The 23,485-nt window shown below is 35.4% G+C and overlaps 1 protein-coding gene across 1 annotated transcript in view; it reads right to left on the bottom strand.

Annotated features, from left to right (window-relative positions):
* CFAP54 (cilia and flagella associated protein 54) overlaps positions 1–23,485 on the bottom strand; it is a 110,369-nt gene that overhangs the window by 14,650 nt on the left and 72,234 nt on the right. Inside the window, exons 47-61 of the mRNA XM_074572659.1 lie at positions 23,225–23,311; positions 22,014–22,136; positions 19,725–19,778; positions 18,115–18,331; positions 17,674–17,768; positions 15,963–16,132; positions 10,660–10,762; positions 9,163–9,301; positions 8,041–8,198; positions 7,660–7,845; positions 6,714–6,840; positions 5,145–5,300; positions 3,870–3,978; positions 1,252–1,357; positions 521–610 (exon numbers count right to left, since the gene is read on the bottom strand). Coding sequence (XP_074428760.1) covers positions 521–610; positions 1,252–1,357; positions 3,870–3,978; positions 5,145–5,300; positions 6,714–6,840; positions 7,660–7,845; positions 8,041–8,198; positions 9,163–9,301; positions 10,660–10,762; positions 15,963–16,132; positions 17,674–17,768; positions 18,115–18,331; positions 19,725–19,778; positions 22,014–22,136; positions 23,225–23,311 — 1,920 coding nt within the window. The remainder of the gene's footprint in view (positions 1–520; positions 611–1,251; positions 1,358–3,869; positions 3,979–5,144; positions 5,301–6,713; positions 6,841–7,659; positions 7,846–8,040; positions 8,199–9,162; positions 9,302–10,659; positions 10,763–15,962; positions 16,133–17,673; positions 17,769–18,114; positions 18,332–19,724; positions 19,779–22,013; positions 22,137–23,224; positions 23,312–23,485) is intronic.

Below are 23,485 nucleotides of genomic sequence, written 5' to 3'. Positions count from 1 at the left end.
AGATGATGACAAAAAATTAATTACTCAACCTACTATATTTTTAAAAGTCAGGAAAATATTCTATTTCTCTCTGACATATCGTACATACTATACTTAAATAAAACATTACTACTGACAGCTTAATTACTACATAAGTGATTTCAAATCAGATATTCTCACCTGGATGCCACTGATGTCTACCCACATGTCAAATACATGTGCACACATATCAGGCAGTGTGCTGTTTTATTTGCACTGAATCAAAGTTGAAGTAAACGGAGTCAGATCTGTCCAGGAGAGATTAAATGCACTACTCAGACAGCGTCCATTTTAATTTCCTCAAATAAGACCCATGCCAGAAATTTCAGGAAACCTTAATTCTTGTCTTGTTTGGATTGTCTTGTTCGCTTGTGTAAGTAGCATAAAATGAAACTGATGGTTGAACTCGATGATCCCAAGGGTCTTTTCCAACCTAAATGATTCTATGGTTCTATGAAATTAAAAAAACACAAAAAATACCTCTTCAGAATATTGCACCAACCTGTGTAGCTGCTCTTACTGCAATCCAGGCTTGTACTTTGTAGCCTTCTGATTTTCGGGCCTGCTCAGAAGAGAGTTCTCCAGAAGAGATCTAAAATTACACACCAGTTCACAATTAGGATTCTAAATATTTTATGGTAAACTATATTTTAAATATAGAAAAAAGCCCTCCTACTTACAGAGTTATTGTTTTATTTGCAAGTTGTAAAAATTAGCATTGATTGTAAATCCATGGATTAATTGCTGAAATTGAAAAAAATTATCCAGAGCATACTAATTGGCTGCTCCTGCTACTTTAACATGATTAAAGCCTTTCATATTTCTCATGCTGTCGCTCATATTTTTACTGAAAAATTGAAATCTGTTAAAGTATAAATATTACCACTTAAAAACCAGGTTTCAATATTATGCTTTCTTTGCAAGGTACAAATTAATTAGTACATAATCATAAATGAAAATACCATTTGTTCTGTTTCTTCCTATTTTATAAAAAAAAAAAAAGATTTAAATGTTATCATTTTATGCAACAAACATGAGAAATAAAATCAAACAAGATAAAATTCTATTGCTGTACTATATGAATTCTTTGTGTGATTTTTTCCAGTAGGATTTTCAGTATCGCTATGATTTATAAGTCACGGTTAAGTAAGAGTCTGGCAAGGTGCACGATGTTCTAAGAGAAATATATTTCCTGCTTTGAAGAGGACACTACCCAAAAGATAGAAAACATACGTTTGATTTGGAAGGCACCATCTTATCTGTCTGTGACACATCCTCACTATTTGTGGCAAAATGCAAATACAATAGTGCTATTTCAAGGTATGATCTTCTTATTAACCTGTAAGAAACAACACACAGATCCATCAATGTTACTGTCAAAGTAAACGTTACAATGATACAATCTGACTCCCGCATAAGACTAGCCATACAGCCCCACCAAACAATCATTCACGCAGCCCACATCACCTACTCAAAGTGTACCTTCTTTTAGAAAGCCATGCGATCCTGTTTTAAATTCTTAGTGAGTCTAAAACCCCGCTATGGTATGCTTAAAAAATAACACAATGATTTAAGAATATGTCAAATATAAATTGCATTATGTGCAACAAATATTCAATAAATAAATGGCAAATATTTAGTAACAAAACTGGAAGTCTGCAAGGGAAGTGATCTTTCTGTACAGAATCTGTATGGGTTCCTCTTCCTTCCTCAAGTTCAGGCATATATCCATTGTCCTGGTTTCCCTGAAACATGGGTTGCTGAATTTGTATATGGGTCTTCAGTCAAACTCTTCCAAGAATCAGCAAAAATACCCGGTGACCAAAATAGTCTTTTATTTCTTCATCAGCCTCAGCTGAGGAACGTTCTAACTTCTGACTTCTGTACCAAAATACTCTACATCTTCAGACTGACTGTGCTCACCAATTCCTGTTCTCCTTTTATTAAACTTCCTTCACCTTTCAGTTATTTTTACAGTAGTATTATAAATCAGGCAAAAATCATAGAATGGTTTGGGTTGGAAAGGACCTTTAAAGGTCATCTAGTCCAACCCCCCCTGCAATGAGCTGGAACATCTTCAACTAGATCAGGTTGCTCAGAGCCCCATCCAACCTGACCTTCAATGTTTCCAGGGACAGGGCATCTACTACCTCTTTCTGGGCAACCTGTTCCAGCATTTCACCACCCTCATCATAAAAAGTTTCTTTCTTATATCTAGTCTAAATTTAACCTCTTCTAGTTTAAAGCCATTACCCCTTGTCCTATTGCAACAGGTCCTGCTAAAAATCCTGTCCCCATCTTTCTTATAAGCCCCCTTTAAGTATTGGAAGGCTGCTATTAGGTCTACCCGGAGCCTTCTCTTCTCCAGGCTGAACAACCCCAACTCTCTCTGCCTCTCCTGATAGGAGAGGTGTTGCAGCCCTCTCATAATTTTTGTAGCCCTCCTCTGGACACTCTCCAACAGCTCCATGTCTTTCCTGTACAGAGTACTCCAGGTGGGGTCTTACCAGAGCGGAGTAGAGGTACAGAATTACTTCCCTCGAACTGCTGAAAATCACTATATCTGGAGAACTTCTCCAACATTTCTATTCCCTGTAGGTTTATAACAGTTTTTTTATGCAGATTCCTTCTGGCTCTGTAGCTCTCTCCAGATCCCTCCTATGAATTAGTTTCCTAAGCTTAGCAGCAAACTTCTGCTCACACAGTTACCATTCTGGACAGACTCGTATTGCACAGAGTTGGCTGTTCCTATAGTACAATAAATTCCATCTTTGGTATGATTTGTGTAAAGCAAAATACAAAAGTCAAAGACTGATGTACAGTTCAAGATAGGGCAAGCTAAGCGGGAAGATGGCAAGTTGTATGCTTAGTTTGTGACAATTTAGTTAACATTTCTAGTCTTGCTAACAAAAAGGATTTGAGACATCAAGAAACAACTTTAATTAAACACTCCCATAGATATAAGAGGGCTTGTATAAGCATGATTGGGATGTTTAGTTCTCTAAAATAAGAAAGCCAAGGTCCATCGATATTGCTGTATATTCTTTTAGAAAGACGGTAGCAAATTAAATAAGAGTGTAGCAAATTTAACTTGCATAACATCACCACACTCCATTTCTGTACTATCTTCCATCATGCTGACTGCTTGTAGAGGTTTATTACTATGCTACTGCTCCTGTGTTCAGAGTTCTGGTTCATTAACTTAAGTAACAGAATACCCAAACAAGCAAGGTAAATTGCTGCCTTTACACTCTCTGTAACCAGACATGGCACATTATTCATTAATGTGGTCAAGAAACTAAAAAAAACTAAAGTCCAATGTATCAGAGCTGCTTGACAGAATTTACTGGCTGGCTTGGCTCAGCTCTTCAGGCATCTTCTATTCTGATAACTAATGCCAAAGTCACTGTCCTGATATCTGTTGCAAACACATTTCCTACGCTCCTTCTGCCTCTGTTCTTCTGACTGTTTCTGGCTGCTAACCTTTTCAAGCTGGATTTCTGTTATCTGGAAGGGGGCAGGCCACAGCTCATCTTTTGAAATATGAATAAAACCCCTGTTTAATTGATAGCTCTGTTCCTGATGTTGACAGAGAGGGTACAAATTTGAAAATAGAAAAGAACGCTGTAACTTTGTGTACTCTAAAATATGCTTTCAAATGTTCTCAGCATTTGTTTTAAATAAGGGAATAAGTATACAGTAGCTTTTCTATACTGCGATAGAAGAAAACTCTCCAAAATATAAAAGATGAGTCATAATAGAAGTCCCACACCAAATCACAGAAAACTGTCAAAAAACTGTATTAATGTGGGATTAAAATAATTTTGAAAGTTATATAGCTAGTTTCTTACTCAAATTTTTGATCATGTTGCTGGCTGAGTTCTATAGCTTTCAACAGGGTTTCAGCAGCTCGAGATGACTTGCTATTGCCTGCTTCAGTTATCTGGCGTTCTACCTTACCTAAGAAAGAAATACAGAAAGCAGATTTGCAAGATTTTAATTTTTTTTTTCCATTAAGACCAACCTGTTTACCTCTGTGAAAGTTAAACAACATAATGCATTATCTGTTCTCTTCCTGATAAGCAAAGTCTTTGCCAGTTTGTTTCAAATGTAACACACAATGCGTGTATAGCAAAAATACTTCATAGAGTAGCTAAAATAATCAAACTTTGGCGTCATATTGACTCCTAACGCGTAGTGATCCTAACTAGAAGACATGGAGGAGTTAATGCGTAGGCACAGGCCTGTTCTGTGCTGCTGTTATGCTGTGTTGTGCTGTGCCACAGGGTAAATATAGCCAGCTGGCTGGAACAGAAGAGCCTGTTGGCAGCATCCCCTCAGTACCAGTGATTATACCACCTGCCCTTTCTGTAAAAGCGCAGCAAGAAGTTCTTATGTGAATATGCTTTTTGTTTGACAGTAGAAATGATGAATAGAGTTGTTTTCTTTCAAGAAAATCCTCTAACAACTCAATAGACTGAAATGAGGCAACCTTTCCACGGACAGGATCTGCATGTTGTGCTACGCCCTGACTGGGAGCCCATTCCATACTACACAGCTTGGGGTTCTCGGCATCTGAAGGGACTTAAGATTATTTACACTATCCTCTTTTTCTTTGTAGTGTTTACTTCAATAAATGGCATTTTAAGAGATACTTTACAGAGTCTGAGTGCCTTTCTGTCTGGGATCCTAACAAACCAACACCTCCGGGTGCAAAATATGATGCCACTAAAATCCAAATGCATGCAAACACTGTGTAATTCATTAGCTTTGTTAAATCATTTAGAAATACTTTATGAGCCTCTCATCTTCTTTAATTCAGACTGATGCAAAGAGGCTAATTAGCTTTCTGCAGTGTCCTTAATCTCATTGGCTACACCCTTTGATCCCTGATAACATAGAGGTGGGAGAAGTTCCACTGCAGTTTTGAAATTATTCATTGTGTAATGCGTGCTGAACTACGCTGGTGTAAACCTAAACACAGGAGAGAGATCTGCAGCTAAACAGGTTGAGAAATATCCAAATCTGTTTTGTTTTTACAGTAAAATGCCTCTGTTTTAAGAGAGGCCACATGCATAACATTGCCTAGGAAGGTAATCATGATGTACAAACAGGGTTTTATTTACCTATCTGAAAAAGAAGTTCAGCTTCCATATCTAATTTTTTTGTAGCAGATGCTCTGCAAAGCCTCAATGCTGATTCTAGATGTTTGAGAGCACGTAGCCACTGCAGTGGATCTCTTCTTTCAGGCGTACAAGCTACTTTTTCAGCTAATGTCTGTCCTAAGGAAAGAAAAAAACAGAACAGTTCTTAGTAAATTATTCAATAGAAAACCAATTTATGCAAAAAGAAGCAACTTCTGTAGAACAAATGCTGTTATGTATTTACTGTTACAATCCAATTCTCAAAAATCTGACTGATTAATGGACATAAATACACAACTACAGTGTTGTTTCACTACTTTATGATGCCATTAAGGTTTACCTAGGCCATTCAAAAGAAGCTCAGGCTACACAAATCAACCCGCTCACAAACTATCTGGCAAGACTAGCAGTAAGCCACTTCAGAACTTTATTTCACCTGGCAGTTGTAGGCAAAACCTAAACCTCTCTGAGCATTTCCAAACTCCTTTTGTACTAACCAGTTCTAAAACCTTCTTTGATGCACTGCATGTCTCTTATACTGCACTCCCCAATATTTGTATGTATTCATAGGCTCTTTCTAAAAATGTAGATTCAGAAACAGGAACTGGTCAAACACAGCCGTTACTATGAGTGAGTCTGGCCATGCCTGCACTGACAAGCAGCAAAGCGCAGTAAGAGTGGATCTCTAGAGCAAACCAGCTGGTGTTGAAGATCTGACAGCCACAGCAGATGCGTTTCAGAGTGTTTACTTTGGACTACCGCTATTCTAGTACTAAAGTAGTGGTTGGGGGTGCACCAATATGCTCCTGTAGCATATCTTCTTGAAAAAGAATCCAGAACATTCTGAGGCTGCTCCACAAAGCGAACCGAAGTGCAGCAAGTGATTTCTAGATTTTCTAGTCCATTGTAAGTCAGATATAGACCAAATTAAGTTTAATAGAAGGAACATGGAGACATTATCCCTTTCTCTTTATTTGCTATACAGTAGCAAATCTCAGACAGATCTTAAAGGTCATCTTCTGTTACTATTCAGCATATTTCCAAGTTTCTATATAAAGAAAAGTTATCAAGTTGTTAAATTAAAGGGTGACAACAATAACAGACACTATTTATCTTATTGGGATAGAGAATTACCAGTTTTATCTGATACAGAATTATACATTATCATTAGTTAGTTCCCATAGAACTGCTTCCAGAGAGATGGAACATATACAGGAAGTTTTCACAAAATGAATGCTTTGTACAGAAGCCAGAAAAGTATTGTTAACTTCCACTTAAAAAAAGATGAAGTTCCCATTAGTTTCATCAACCTATAACGTTAATATTTAAGCCTTTGTTGATTATAGGTCCTGTAAGAATTGTACCTTGCTTATACACATTGCATGGAGTCAAACAGGTATCTACTGTTGGTTTTCAAAATATTTTATTTGTATAATGAAAACAATTGATGTACTGTATTCACTTCTGATGCATCAGTTTATGTGCTGTTGCATAAAATATTATGAAAATTAATGAAAAATTAAAAATAATAATGACTTGCATTTTTCTTACCGATTCTCATTTTGACTTGCGCTAGCAAGTTGATATGTGGCAAGTAGATATTTTTTGTAGGTAGGGCCAGGCAAGTCAATGTACTGTCTTCTATATGCCGTTCAATGGGTTCTCCACAAACAAAAATCTATGAAAAGAGTGAGCTTTGTAAAATCAAGTTGCAGACAGCAAATTAAATAGCAATTTGAAAAAGTAAGTAAGATATCGCAAAGCCCTGGAACTCAAATGTGTCTTGTAAAAGAGCACTAGAAAAGGGCTTGATACTCTTGAAGTCCTTTACTTCAGTTTGCAGAGGAGTTTGGTAGTAAAAGAACAATTGATCAAATGATCAATGAACTCTTGATCAAATTCATTAATGTTAGACTTTGGTTTCTAAAAGCAAACTCCCTCAAATCAGTCTTTAAGAAACAGATTTCCTAAGTAATCCAAGCCCTAGAAAGAAACTGCCATTTATACAAAGAAATCTGACATCCAACAAAGGCCTGAAAAGAAAAAGAAAATAACATGTGTGGACCAGTCAAATTTTTCATTCATGGAAATTAAGATACATTCATGGAAGTTAAGATACAAAGCTAAATTCTTAAACTTGGATGCTCAAGAGATGGGAATTTTATGGGATGTACATCGTCCCTGAGGTACGGAGTATGAATATATCCCTCATTTTAAATGGGAAAAGGGAGTGTTCCGCATCTCTCTAAAAGTCAAACTATATTTTTAAAAGGTATGAAAATACCAGACTACATAAATGAGTATGCATGATAAGTATGCATAAATAAATTTGGTAAAATTAATTACTTCTTCACTCTATGTAATCTAGGGAAAATTTAAGTGATCAGTTAATAGGAATGGGTCTTTTAAATAAATTGTTAAAATAGCTTTCAGAATAGATAATTAAGATTGCTGGAAGGATTTGCAAATGCTGTGTAAATGACCAACATATACTCACTGCTTTAACGGTAAGCTCATGTGCCAAAATTAGTAAGTTTAATGGTTCCACTGTAGAAGAGCAATGTTCTGTATCCTCTGCTGTTTGGAGTGTTAGTATGTCTGCCAGCAGAAGCATACTTTTCACAAGAGTCAAAGAAGCTGGAGGGGAAATAAATGTATCCTCTTGGAGTAAACTGATGATATTCTGTTTGGACACAGACAACATAAACCAAAGTAGTTACTACTTTTGCTGTCTATTTATGAGGACAAATCACACAAACTGAAAAAAAATCTATTTTAGAGGCACTATTTCAAGCTTATTTAGTGCTGGCATCAGCTGTTGTGACTATATGAAAAATGCATTAAAGAAAAGCGAACAGTTTCTCCTTTGTGCTCAAACCTCCAAAAGAAGTTTAATGCCTGTCACGGGACGTTTTTCTTGCAGGTCAAGAATAGTAGCTTGCACCATCATTTCAGCCTGAGCCTCCGTATCTCCAAAGGCTTCTGCCTCTATTATTGCTTCTTTTATGAGACTTCTGCGTTCGGCCACATCGTTTTCTAAAAGAAGAGAATATATGAATAGTAAAAATACAATAGAAAAGACTTTATGGTATCTTCTACCATTCTTAAGAAGTCACTTTCATACTAAAAAGTTACAGAAAATCTGACGTTATAAATCCCACATTTACCATTTCATTGATTTTGTGCTAAATTCACTTTCAAAAGAAAGAAAAACCACTTAGTTTTTAAACTGCACTTGGTTTAAGTTCATCCAAATACATTCTTTATATAAAAGCCACCAGTAGAAATAATTAGATTTTGTAGATCAGATGTCATTCTCACCCATAAAACATATTCTACATATTCAAAAATCTGATCTTAGTTATGATTCCAAAATAGTAACATTCTTCACAGGAATTATCCAGAAGACATTAAGTAAGAGTCTGGCTACAGACCTAGACTGTGATTTTGATACTTAAGTGAGCGTCAGAGTTTATACTAACTTCATGGAACTAAGGAATGAAACCCATTTTATTCATTATCAAGCTGCAATAAATGTATTTTGTAGTATTTCATTTAAATTCTTTAATGAAAAAGAATCTTGAACATTTTTAGGAGATATATAGGAACATTTCATTTATTTGAGATATAAAAAGTGAAAAAAAACTTTTGAGACTTTTAAAACTGGAAGTATGTAGCAACAGGGTTTTTTTAATACAAGCGTACTTATTAAATTAATTACACTAGAACATTTGAAATTTTTTCAATCAAGCGATTTATCAAAAGATAATGATCACTAAATGAACATTAATATAATGCTTTGTGTTTACATTCCCTAGGGAAAGATTGTACTCAGAAATATATTATCCTTATTGCATTGGATGAATTTAATACAAATTGCTCAGTGATGATACAGCCCCAGAATTAATGTTAATATTTTTTATTTATTAATAAGAATCGTGTCTTCATAGGCTCACTTGTCCATTATACTCCAAAAGTCTCAACCAAAAAAGGCTCATACCGTCAATATCACAAACGCCATGTATCTGTGTTACTAGTGCAGTCACTAACGTTGTACGACACCTTAGCCACAGATGTACGTTCATATGATCTTGTGCTGTTGTACCGTGAGGCAGTTGAACATCTTTAACGTAAGAGTCCTAATAATTTCCAAAAGCAAGAAAATTTTACATTCTGTGTCAACTACTTTATTATAAACAAAGCAACAGGGCAGCATCAGTCTAAAATAAATCAAATCAATACAACTATATTACAAATAATAACATAATTATAACCAGAAGTTTCTTTGAAGGGTAGATACATATTTTTTTAATATCAGAAGTCCATTTATTATTAACTTTTAATATACAGAAAAAAAAGAATTGTAACAAATGAAAATTAAACCAGTTTTTATGGGAAAGTTCATAAATATATCCATATACTATGTCTCATGGAGAATAATTCTAACAGTTTGGACTTTATTCCTCTCAAACAGGAACATTGCACAAAACTCTAAGGCACATAGAAGTCTAATTGTGGAGCAGGATCAATATCAAGTTCTGGTACGTAATATAGTACTGGAAGAGTTTGTGAGAATTCTCAGCTCAACTCCCTGTGCCATTTTCACATATTATAAACAGTCTTTCTATTACTAAAATTCTACAATCCATAGTCCAAAGATTTGTTCCAGCAAGCAATAAATGGACGTGGCACCACCTGTGTTTTACTAAAAATCATCATGAATGACTTGCATTGATGAAAATTAGGAAAAAAAATATCCATAACTCAGTTACAGGGAGTCCTAAGAAAATGTAGGAGCAAGTGCAGTAAGACAGAAGACCCTGACATGCAACACAGACAGAGAATAATTGCACTGCGTGCAAGAAAGTCCGGTCTCGTTATGTACATTATAAAATCTCGCCTCACTGCTCAATTGCTGTGTCCATGTGAGTCAGTTTGACTTACTGTGCACTCGAGAGTGAATGTGCGTTGAATTACCAATAGGTTTTGCACATCGGCTTTCCAAAATATCACTGTGTGTTAGACAACAGTAGTCAGATGAAATCTTGTTAAATTTGGAACACAGCAATGATGTGAACTCATCTGTTTGGCTCTTTGAAAGAGGATACTCTGATGTTGGTTTTCAATCAAAAACCCTAGAATACCTTAACTGAATAATACAAGATTTTCACCTGATGATAGCTATTTTTTCCACTTTCTGTTTGTTTGCATTTTTTTTTAAACAAAAGGGGATTTTCAATGCTGGCATTTGAGAGTATACAAATAAAAACTGTAACTCCTAACCAGATACAAATTAAAATTATTATTATAGACATGTTGAATATACTATAGGCACGCAGGTAACTAAAGCATGTAATACATCATTTTCTCCCCAGGTTAATGGTAACCACGTAATACAAATGACTGCTATGTTCTAGTATTCTGAAAATCACTCAGCCCTTAATGCAAGACTTCATATACTGATAAACAGTAGTTTAAAACAAATATCCACACATACCGAACACTCCCTTTCATCCTTTTCTTCTTGAAAATGTGTCACTTCAATCCGAAAAATTTTTGCATCTTGGAGAAGTTGAATTGCAGAGAAAGCCAAAGCAACACTATGATACAGAAAAAATATTATTTAAAAATAGTAATTATATTTGCCATTTTATGCTTTTGTTATAATAGATACTTAATTTCTGACTGCATCAGAGATGTCTATCAGGAGTTATCAATTTTTGCTTCAGTAGAACAAAAAAAGTGCATTTGGAGAATATTCTGAATTTGTTGGCACTGCAGTATGAAAGTGAGAAAACAGCAGTAAAAGTTTTGCCAATAACAGACATAACCTGATAAAAACAGATAAACCAAGTCATATCATATTCTGTTGGAGCAAACAAAACAAAAATCTACCATAACTTTCCATTAGACAGGAAATGCCCATCAGGGATGCGCTTTTAGAAATTAGAAGATGCAAAAATACTGAAAATGACAAAAAATTAGGAGAGTTCCGTAGCTCAGCCACAACACCTTCCTCCTTAAAGCCTTTCCAGACTACATGTTAATCCTTTTGTTAAATCCACATGACAAAATACTCACAGGATCTTAGTAAACACCATCAACTAAAAATTGAGGCAGGTGCCACCCTGGCAAAACCTCGTGAGCAATGACATGACACTGAGTCTGCTGCCCCCACCCCCACCTCCCGTCCCAATCATTAATCCTTTTCTGGAGTTCACTCCAAACAGCATCGAGAAAGATACAGACACCATTGAGACCGGTGCAGCATTCAACCCCACATTGAAAAAAATTGTGAGTTGGGATCCCAAAATATTGTCAGGTTTCTTAAAACATTAAATACTAGATTTTTTGCCTTTTTATGCTGTCTTTTTAAAGCTTTCAGATACAGTGTTCAGTTTTCATGACATCTATAGAAATGTTTATCTCTAACAGCAGACTTTGTGTATACTATTATTTTCATGATATGAAGACACTTGCAAAACCAACATAGTGAGAGCATCTTTTTCACGACGGGATTTGTTGCCCAAAGAAGATGCTACTCAAAATATTCGGAGAACTGCCAAACCCAGTGTCTCATGGTATTAGTTTTCCATCTCTAATGGTACATTTTCCCCTACATCTGTAAATCTCTACTTTCCTACCTCTTAGCTAAAACAATTATGGGGTTGGTGGTTTTTTTTGCAATTCTACTTATTCTCTACCCACTGAAACATACTTTCCTAATGGTGCAAAAGTACGCAAGGGTATCCCTAGCTCACCTTTTAAAGATTTTTCAGCAGGTTAATCGCTAAAAATGTGTAACAAAAATTCCCATCTATGCTGTCTTTTTACATGGAGAAACTCTCTTTACATAAGAGACTGGTTGCTATGAAGCAAAAGAAAAAAATAATTTATTAACACCTTAAGTCCTTTTTACACTGCCAGAACACTGTAAAGAGCTTTTAATGCAAGAGAGATTAAGGCTCTGTGTGAATTTACTGCTTTTGAGAAGTTCTAGATTAATTGTTGTAAAGGCAAAGTTCTTGATTTATGCACAAAGAAGTTAGAACAAGAGCAGCACTACTCTGAAATTACTCACATTATTCTGCCAACATGTATCTAACCCCAGGATGGATAACCTCCAGAGAAAAGAGGGTAGTTAAAGCCTTCCTGTCATTTCAGATTCTATCCTGCTTGCTGTGTTTGTGATGCTGAACTGGATGGATTACACCAATTCAGCACAAATAGACCCCAAAGTAACAATGAGAACCAAAACTGTTAATATCTTGCTTTTCGGCTCTCAGAATTCAGTCCTTATGAATCTCCTTCATCATGCCTTTACCTCAGTTTTATTCAACAAAATGAAACTGTAATAAATCAATGTTGAATTTGATGATAACCTTCTCTCTAACAATGGAAACTACAAAACAGAATTTGCTTATAAAAGCAAAAGAGACAGTAAGGATAATGCAATGAAATATCCCAACTGCTTTTCTTTCTTTTTATTAAGAAGAGTTTTCCCCTGAAACCAGGCATCAAAGTTAAAGTTACAGCAAACCTGACATTTTTCAAAACATTGTTTGAGATGTATGGCTAGCATTTCTCAAATGTTGGAAGGTGCAGCACCCAAGAGTATATACAGGTTTTTAAGGAATATTAACCGCACTTCCTGGGCACCACTGCCTCCAGTTAACTGCTGTTGTCAACATTTAGCAATTCTGCAAATGAGGCTGTTTTTACCTACATGCGTACATACACATTTCATGAGTAAAATGCAGACCACAAGCCCAAAGGTTCATATATGTATTGTTTTAAGCAGTAATGTATTCACATAAGCAGACGAGTAGATATTTGGGTAATTAGAACCCTCACATGCTTAGGGGGGACACCATGTAAGGACTCTCCTTGAGATCGATCAAATTAGTCCTACACATAGTCTTATTCTGAGGCATAAATTTTTTGCAAGACAGAGGCTGTAATGTAGAAGCTTCCCTTGATGAAATTTTTGTGACCCTCTTCTGCTGTCAACAAGAGTGATGTGTCTATATATTTCCCTTGACAAAATACACATCCTTTTATCAGCTGAATCAGAAAGTGACAAGATGATCAAAATAGGAAAGTACAGCTGACTATAACAATTTCACCACTAAGTCATTTTGCCAAAGGAAAAAAAAAATGATGAATTTCTGTAATATCATGCAAAGTTTGATTTCTAGGCTGGCAGGCAGGAAGCATTCAGCTGTCTGAAGGAATGTTTCATTTGTATCTGAGGCAGATATATCAGCAGTTTCCATGGATGGCAGTGCAATAAAATTGTAAAATAGCTTAAAAAAAAACCCAAACCCTTACCTTGTTTGTTGTTTGGGGTTGGTTGGTTTTTTTCCTGCTATCTGACCACTATCAATATATAAGGCCCATTAAATACCCATCAAAAATTTGAGAGTCCCAAAAGATGATCCATAGAATGCTTGACATCCACTGAAACCCTTGATACTCTAAAAAAGTTTCTTCAATCTGAGATGAGTCATAAGCCAAGAGATAAAGTGCACTCTAGAATATAACTGCATGTCAAAAAGAAGGGTCCTGCACTGCAAATGGCTTGCATACCACCGGTTTAGCAGGGTGAGAAAATTTGGGTCAGAACTCTACTAATATGGGTTTTACCAAGCCCAGTATCAAGCTACCTCGGGCGTATGCACAGGGTATTTCATAAATCTGAGTACTGGTCCTTAGGTGGCAAATTTCTGGTAAATTAATCTAATTCAAAAGGCACTGAAACAGATTAATATTTCATGATGAGAAATGCCCACAAATAGCCTACAAATTTGTACTTCCCATCTTCACTAATGACATTACTGCTAAATTATTACAGTCCTAATATCTGAACTTTTGGGAAACTTCTGTCTTTTAAAATAACATAAACAAAACCCAGGTAAAACACCACGCTGCAATACTCTTACTGTTTTCAGTTCAGTAATCTATACGGAACTGTGAAGTTCCTGTCCTTGTTAATTGATCTTTTTTATTGGTGTACCATAGCAGATAAAAAGGCATTGTGGTATTTAAAGGCTATCTGATTTGGAGGTTTGTTTATTCACCTAAGACAACTGGGAGAAGGAAGACAGTTTGTCTTTGGCATAGAAGAAAACATTTATTTTTTGTTAATTGGGTAAAAAGGAAAAAAAAACCTTGAGACTGGTTTATCTGTTGGCCAGCTGAATCATCTACCACTTCATCAGCAAGACTGTTACAGCAATCATCACCAGTATTCCAACAATAAACAAATGTTAATTTTGCTTTTTGCTTGGTGTTTACTATAATGTAACATTTGCTGTAATAATTTTGGTGTGCTTAGTCAGAGTAGCCCTAACAAAAGTTATAAATACTGATTACATTCTACTTAATCTCAATACAGTTTGGCAAGCGACAGTGCTACACCTCTATATGCTGCACCTCTAGTTAACAATTTGTACCCTCAGAGATTTTTCAACCTAATAAAATATTAGATAAAAAAAGCTTGACACTAATGAAAAAAAAATAAAATACAAAGATGATCAGAGGGCTGGAGCACCTCTCCTATCAAGACAGGCTGAGAGAGTTGGGGTTGTTTAGCCTGGAGAAGAGAAGGCTCCAGGGAGACCGTACAGCGGCCTTCCAGTACCTAAAGGGGGCCTACAGGAGAGATGGGGAGGGACTCTTTATCAGGGAGTGTAGTGATAGGATGAGGGGTAACTGTTTTAAACTGAAAGAGGGGAAATGTAGATTAGATATTAGGAAGAGATAATTCACTATGAGGGTGGTGAGACACTGGAACAGGTTGCCCAGGGAAGTTGTGGATGCCCCATCCCTGGAAGTGTTCAAGGCCAGGCTGGATGGGGCTTTGAGCAACCTGGTCAAAGGTTCCTTCCAACTAACGATTCTATGATTCTATGAAAAATTATGCATTGTTAAATTACTATCCTTCATGTACAAATTAATTTAAAATTACAGGTATGCTAAACAGAAGAATCCTCCTAGCTAACAGATCAAAACAATGTTCAGAATTTAACTTCTACCAAAAGTTAATATATTTCTGTATGACCCATGTATTAAAAGAACAGCACAACTGTAATTTCATGAAGTTATACAAAAAGAAGTCAGAACCTCAAAAAAAATCACAGAATTTGGAAATTATAATTTGGAGAAAACATCTGGCAGATCATGTAAATAGAACAGTATTTTACACACTATCACTAACAATATAATTAATGACTGCTAAATCTATTCTTACATGTTAAAGGTTACATCAATGCTTTAATGCTTTTTAATCAAATTAATTTGAAAAGTATTATTTTAACATTTTAATTTGACAACAATAAGTACATAAAGAGGAAATGTTCTTTTAGGACAGGAACACAGGGTGTTCTAGAACAAACTAGAATTCAGTAGTTCAGAGATAACATTAGTGCTCTGCTGTACACTTTAAAATTACAAAAACACATGACCTAACATATCCAGACTTTTACTTTAACAAAAACAGTGAACACTGCAGCTTTTTCTCTGATTTTGTATAACACTGTACCACAAAAACAGCTCACAGAGAAATCATAGGCCAATAACTGATGAGCTTTTAAAAACTAAAATAAAGCAATAATAAAAAATGAAATGTCAGTGTAACTTACATTTGTAGATATACTAGAGGGGTTGTTATGTCTGGTTACTAAGATTTAGAATATTAATGTAGACATAGAGGATTGAAAGAAAATGTTGCTGGATATTTTCTTTAATCTTCTGTAGTCAAGGCTGTGCAACGTTAAGGTTGTACATAATATTACTTACGTGAAAGCTGCTTGATGCCTTTGCTGAGAAATAGCAGCAAGCTGAAGTTTGGCCTCAATAAGTGTCTCTAAATCTTCAGCAGAACACCAAGATATCTCCCCATCGTATTTGTCCTGTATGTTCTGTACAAGATGGCTAAGACTTTCTTCAGCTTCTGTCAATAAAATCCCCTAGAGAAGAACACAGCTTTGTATGATTTCAAAAAATAATGAAAGAAATAAAAAGTTTCTTTAAAAGTATTTTATTCTGTTATAGCCTACTATCACTGCACCCTAAACCAAATCAACTTGAATGCAATATGCCTTTTCTATAAATACCAACGGGGGTTAATTTTGCTTTTTTCATGTTTACAGATTCAATGTGTTGAAAGTAGCAACATCTTAACTGTGCCCACATTATTGCCATTTATGCTTAACTACATATTTTATGGCTTAGCAATATTACTCAATAATTTTTCATTCTTTTCTTTATTTTATAGCTATACTTGATAATTTTATACTATACTTCTTTCTATTCTTAGTAATTGTAAACAATACAATATTAAAACACAACATTAAAGATGTTGCAAAGAGTATTACATTCTTTTCTACCTACACTTTGACAGATCCTTGAGTGCAGTATGTATCCTGAAAGTTCACCTGTAATTTACAGTCTTTCTGACAAACAAAGCTGTAAGAAGCTGTGAAAACTAAATCTAAAAGAAAGTTATTTTTAAATAAAATCTCAATCACAGAGCTTTCAGCAGAATTCAAAAATAATTCAAAGGTTTATGTCATCCAATATCTTTTTTTGATCAGTTTCCTCAATGAATTCAAAGCTTTACTTAAAAACAAAAACAAAAGAGCAGAATGGTTAAAGAAAAGAGTAACAAATAGATTACATCTCTTAAACAAGCCCCATTCAAATTAATTTAACATTTCTATTTTAGTTATTTTCAACATGCTGTTTTCAAGTTATTTTCAAACTATGCTAAAACTTTCAAGTTTCTAGTGTATGGCGTACAGCAATCGCCAAACAAAATCATCCTCCATTTCTCCAGATGTATGTTGTACATTACTTTGTTTGTAACAATGACCAAAAGTAGATACTTCCGAAGTGGAAGACCCCTCTGAAAGAAGAATATGTCAGCCCTCAATTTTGGTCTTTTGTGATGTGAAACCCCCAAGCATGACGTTCACAATTAAACAAAACAAAACAAAAATTAAAACCAAAACCAAACCCCTTCAAACAAAGCTAATAAACTGTGGTATGTTTTCTCCAAAATGAAGTATCAGAAAGAGGAACATGAAGAAACTGAGACATTTCACATATGGTAAAGAAGGGTTTCCATTTATTTATAGAGCATACTTCCCCGTCAAAGAGTCTGTGACATGTTCTACAGGTGTCACCCTTTTAAAAGAAGATTATTTTATCCTTGAAATCCCATTCAGTCTTTACCCTTGGTGCTGAAACAGTCATACTGAGATCTGATTGTGACAATATTTCCCATGGACATTTATATATCATAAACTAGACCATTTGAAAAACTCCACCAAACCACCAAGACTTCAGGTATGGCTAGTAAGACTACAATCAGATTAGGAACAGAAATTTCTAGTCCCCTTATTCATGCCATCCTCCTGCCATAATTTCTGTTACATTGAAAACATTAGCAATGTTTTTGGAACAATCTGCAGTTTCTAAAGCCTTTTTTCCTAAAAATCAAAATTACCTTCAGCATGGCCATATTTAGTTCATCTTTACAGTCAACGAGATGCATCATTGTGCCTCTTTGTTCCTGTTGTCTTGAATTCTTATCAGCATCAACTGTCAAATACATTTCAGATGAAATTTCAGATAACAGATGCAGAACCAAAGCATTCTTAATAATTTGAAGAATATGCCTTTTTTTCTCTACTTATAATCGAGACTTTCAATATCAAAATAAGTGATGAAAAATGGAATACAGCTCTAATAATATTAGAGATATTAGCTAAAAAACCTTGAAAAACCTTAATGCTTATTATTTCAATAATGACTGTTTTTTCCAGCAACATTTATATGAATATTGTTTATAATATTTCATGTTAATGCATATGCAGTTAAAAGTGGAAAAACTATGCTTGAAACAAGTTGCAGAATGAATGTACTTTTCCACCACCCTTACAATTACCTTTTACATCTGATGCTCTGATTTTGCTTGGCTCCTTCAAGCTGTTGCTCTCAACAGAATAGACGTGTTTTTCCACTTTTTCAGGTATATTATTTATTGTGGCAGAAAGGCAAATGATGAAATGCATTTTGGCTAACGTTAATTTATTCATAATTTGTTGGTTGCACAATGGCACCATTGTTAAAGACAGACTCCAATTAAATATGTCTTCCAGTACCTACAAGAAAGTTAACAATAGGGTCTACTTGAAATTACTTATTTTACATTTTTCTTGTTCATGGCATATTCTACTTCTATTAATAAAGATGCTTATAACAATTAACACAAATAACATTAGTAATATGCTCTTAGTCATTATGGATGAGTTGCTGTTTTCCTTTCCAAATTTAATTCACTGCTTAGTAGCTCTTGCTACAGCCTCAGTGATCAGTTTTACAGTAGAGGGTGCATCTATGCAGTTATAGCTATTACTCTGTGTGTCAGTTTTAGTTTTAGCACTCTTTGAGCTAAGGTGGTCACAGAAAATATGTAGGTAAATCTGTAGTTCAGAAATCTCAACTCAAAGGAAAGTCTGTTGTTACAATTCACCTAACTAGAAAGATTAAGCACGGAAAAAAATTCTTGTTTCAGACCATTCTGGCGTATTTCATAGAATCTTTTTGGTATTCATTATAGCCTCCTTGATTTATCTTGAGTTTAATATTCTCACTTTAGATTAATAAATTTAGAAGTTGAAAGTCTACGCAGCTTTGCAAAATCATAAGGAGACCAATGAGAGTCCCATATAGACAGTGAAGTGTTCAAATCAAAAGCTCAAGATAAAGCACAACTTCAAAATAAATCTGAAACTAGTGAGATCAAAAGCTGTCAAGATAGACATCTCATTTCTATCTTCTAATATCGACTGTTGTAGAAGACACACAAATTTACTGTAACAAAAGAGACAAAAGGGGAGGGAAATTTTTTTTTCTACTTTATCAGTTCGTTTTTATGGTACAGCTTCTTTTCCACATTCTGCTAACATTTACCCCTACTGGCTCAATGTATCTGTGAGAAGGCAAGTGAAAGAAAACGATTAAAACTGAAAAACAACGAAGTCATTGGTGAACATGTGATTTTAATTAAAATGATAAATGACTGTTCATTAACTGGTTTACAGATTCACCGTTTTTTTACCCCAGAAATGGACTTCAATCCCAATCTGAATTAGGACAAATCTATGAAGAGAGCTCTGATTGATAGAAATTATATAAGCTAGATGACTGATGTTCTCAGTATTTTAGCAGGATAAACACCAGATCCTACATATCATGACAAAACCTGAATAATTCTACTAGCACACTTTGCATAGACCAGTCGCAGATTTGTACATATTATGTCTCCCATCTGAAAAATGGTGATGATGGTACTTGCCTCTCCGTTGAGAGGTCAGCCATAAAATTTAAAATTTAGGAAATGGTAAGGAGGAGGAGAGAGGAGAATATGTTTTCTATTTACTGTTTTTTACTAACAACAAGTGTATTTTCTGAACCAAATACCTCTAACTGATGCCAGAGAAATAAATATTTATGTCTAGCATAAAACTTTTAGCTCTTTCAGATCTTTTTTACCTGTAAATTTGTAACGGACAGGAGAGATTCTGAGGAGTCAAATTTCTGTAAAGCCTGTAAAATGGACAAAACCAAAAATAAGTGATGTGTTACAATATGAGTATAAAATAAGTGAGTTAGCAGAGCAGTGGATAAGTGTAGTGTATTTCCAACTACACTTTGAGGGCTCTGAAAATACCAACAATTTCTTGGCTTCTATGGGCTTTACATTTCTGAACCATAACCTGAGACCCAGAACTATCCCTACACCTCCTATGCCATTCCCCAGGATTCTTCCTCTTGAAGCAAGGGGAGTTTTTCTCCTTTGTTGGGATAAGCCAACAAAAATCCTTTTTCAAATTCTAGGAGCTCCAGACACCAACCATCAATTGCCTTTATGTTCTTCACATTTCTGAACCTCAGTCTAACTCCAGACTTGGCACATGCCTCCTCCACTCTTCACCAGAGCATAGATCTGTGAATGGAATGAAAACAAGAGCTACAGGTCAAGATGAACTTGAGACCTGAGCCTCCCTGAGGGCTCTGAAAACAACTATTCCTTCGCTTACTTATATGTGCTTCAGTTTTCTGAACCCCAACCCTAATTCTAGTCCTTGCTCAAAAACCCTTTACCTTTTCACCAGGAGACAAATCAGTCTACTGAGGGGAAGGAAAAGGCAGACGTAAAGATCATTCTCAGCCTTCATCATAACTGAGCCCTCTACACACACTGTCACTTGGGTTTTATGTGTTTTTTATTAACTCTTTTATTAAGTCTCTACTCCAGATGTAGCCCTCTATCATCTCTGTCATTCCCTGGAACATGGGTCCTTCTTATTCTGAGCGCTGTGCAAAACTCTAGCAAGCACTTAGCTTCTACATGCATCATGCCCTAACCAGAGACCTAATGCCGAACCTCCTCTACCATTCACCCAAACACTCACCAGTGAACCCAGTTAGAAAAAGACAAGTGACAAATCAACCAGAGCACATCCTAACTCTGTGAGCTCTTCAGAAAATATACAAATTAAGGAAAGGACTTAAAGATGCATTCTAAACTGGCTAGCATCATTAAGGAGTAAATGTAGCCATGAACTGTAGCCATGAACAGGGGAGCTTTGCAGAACCAGCTCCAGTGAGGATGCTGATAACTGTTTATGGCTGAACCTAGCGCGAATGTAATGTAGCTTGTGCTCTGAGGAAAATCACTAGATTTCAGTTTCTTATCTTCCCATGCATGTGAATATGAATATGAAAATGAAAGTGTCATTGGCAAATTAAAAAGGTCACCTTTTTTGATAAACATTTTACTTTTTATTAAGTTCATGTTTCATTTAAGAGGTAGTACCACTCCAGGTTGTTCTAGGAGCAGTGCTTGTCCATATTTCTGGTTTTTTAAATGTAAACATTTGACATCCTATCATAAATGTAATTGTGATTATTCCCTTATTATATAGCTCAGGCATTGATTATTTGGCTATTGCCAAAAATGATACTGCTGCTCTGTGCTGGTTATAGCCATTGTGAGGCTGCAGGGTAAGGACAGTCAGGCCGTGGGTCGGCTGGAAACTCCCTCTCAGGGTTTGGGGAGGTGGGAAACTTCCCTTGAAATCAGCTCTTTAAACTCAATTTGCTCTGCAGTGCCAGCTTCACTGTCTACAACACAGGGTAAGGGAACCAAATGTGAAGTTATGGAGGTGGGTTAGGAATTTGCCTTTCAGCACCAGCCTGTAATTATCACCAGATTAGAAATATCAACCTGTTGCATGCATAGAATGTAGCTGTACGAACAAGTTAAATCCAGGCTGCTGACAAAAGGGGTATCCCTACTTGTCCCACTAGTCTTCTATCACACATTCAGTCCAGCTCCCTAGTGCTGGCACACATACTTTGTCATGGGGTGACACCTACTCAAAAGCACTGCTTAGATAAGGGAAACCTTGATTACATCTGTCCAGGAATAACTCATTAGATTATTTTTTATGTGCTTGGAAAACGAAGAAAGGCTACATAATTGTTATGGGGGAGGCTTGCCCAGTAGCTCTGGATTGTATCTTCCTGCACAGGTGTGCTCACAGGTAGGACAAAGAAGCCCCAATCAATTGTTAACAGCTTCATAACCTTGTAGCACATTAGTGATCAAGGTAAGATCCTTACTTGGCTTTAGATATGGAGAAAATCAAAGAGATTTTCTCAGCCCAGCATGTTCCAGGCTTCCCCCACCCTGCCCAGGTGCAGACATGGAGTATGTGCAGTTTGATGAAGAGCACTGAGTGTTATATTTTGATGTTATACTTTACTGGTGTTTACCTTCATTTGTTCAGTTTTTCTGTATCCTGCAGGTATTTTCCATGGAATTCTCTCTCCACAATTAAGCAAAGACAGTTCATGGAAGGCCTCCATAAAAAATCCTATATCTGTAAGTACTTTAATCTGTTAAAAAATAACAGAGACTTTGATTTAAATAATTTTCAGTTATTCTTTTTGCTCAAAATAAAATTTATACAAGGGTAATTTTCAAGTAGATTTGGCTACTGGAATAGTACATTGGTGGAGAATGTTCTTCAATGGAAAGAAATCTTTTACAATTTTACTAAATAAGTGAAATCTCAAAGACAGGTCTTTCACATTTAAAAGCAAAAATGAATAAAAAAACCCAAACCCAAAAACATATTCTTCAAAAACTTGCTCCTGACAAATGAAAAGAACTTAATTCATCTGGCTAGAGCTTTGAGTGTCAGTCCAAGATCAACCGCTTATCAAAATCTGTTTCATAGATTTTACTCATCTTAGTTTCATAGTATTCACCTACTCTCCCTAACCCATATCAGCATTTCCTGAAAACATCTAAAACCAATAATACTTCAACTCTTACTACAAGTTAGATTCCTTAAAAAACAAAACAAAAAAACCACAAAACCCCAAAAAAACAAACCAAACCAAACCAAAACAAAAACAAACAAAAAAACCAACCAAGGGATTAAAAAACAAAACAAAACCAAACCAACAAGGGAACATTAGTGAAATGACAAAACTCTGTTCCACTATGATACTGATAACAAATCCAAAAGTGAACATTGTGAACAAAAATCATTTCTGTTTTGCACTTCAGAAAACATTTAAAAGAATGGTGGAACAAGATGAAAAAAATCAAGTAAAAAGTTTGGATCTAAGAGGGAAAATCTTATGAGCATATCTTTAAGGAGAATGCTTGTTAAATGAAGAAGAGAAAGAAACGATGGAAGTAATTAACAGTCTCTCTAGGACACTAACAGTAAAACTGTATAAATAACTCTACATTTTACTAAAATTGAGAATATAAATAATAATTGCATTTAGAAAGTAGTCCTATTCTACAATCTGTTGTGCTAAGAAACACTAAGCAACAGCTGAACTTCAAAGCCTTACTTTTCATAGTAGTGATATATGAAGAAATATTAAATTGACTACATTTAACAAAAAAATTATGAGTTTATTTGAAATACAATGTGCTGTGATAAAAAGAAAGTTTCTTTGATTACCTTGAAGATTCTTCCTTCAATACATTTAGCTGGGTCCTTACAAATCTCAGAAACAATATATTGGTATAATGTGAACAATGGTAAAATCTGTAGGAAAATATTAGGTCATCTAGTTATAAATGTCATAAAGGGTATATAATTATAGAAATGTACATTCCAATTATATATTACAAATATATAGATAATATAGGAGTACTCCTTTCACTGCCACATACCCCCACTACTTCTCTTATGCTCTGTGAAGGATCAGTGTGTTAGAAA

Source organism: Larus michahellis, chromosome 1 (assembly GCF_964199755.1).
Source record: "Larus michahellis chromosome 1, bLarMic1.1, whole genome shotgun sequence".
NCBI classification, from domain to species: Eukaryota; Metazoa; Chordata; class Aves; order Charadriiformes; family Laridae; genus Larus; species Larus michahellis.
Note: the sequence above shows the minus strand (reverse complement) of the source record. Positions and strands in the feature narration are given on the sequence as shown.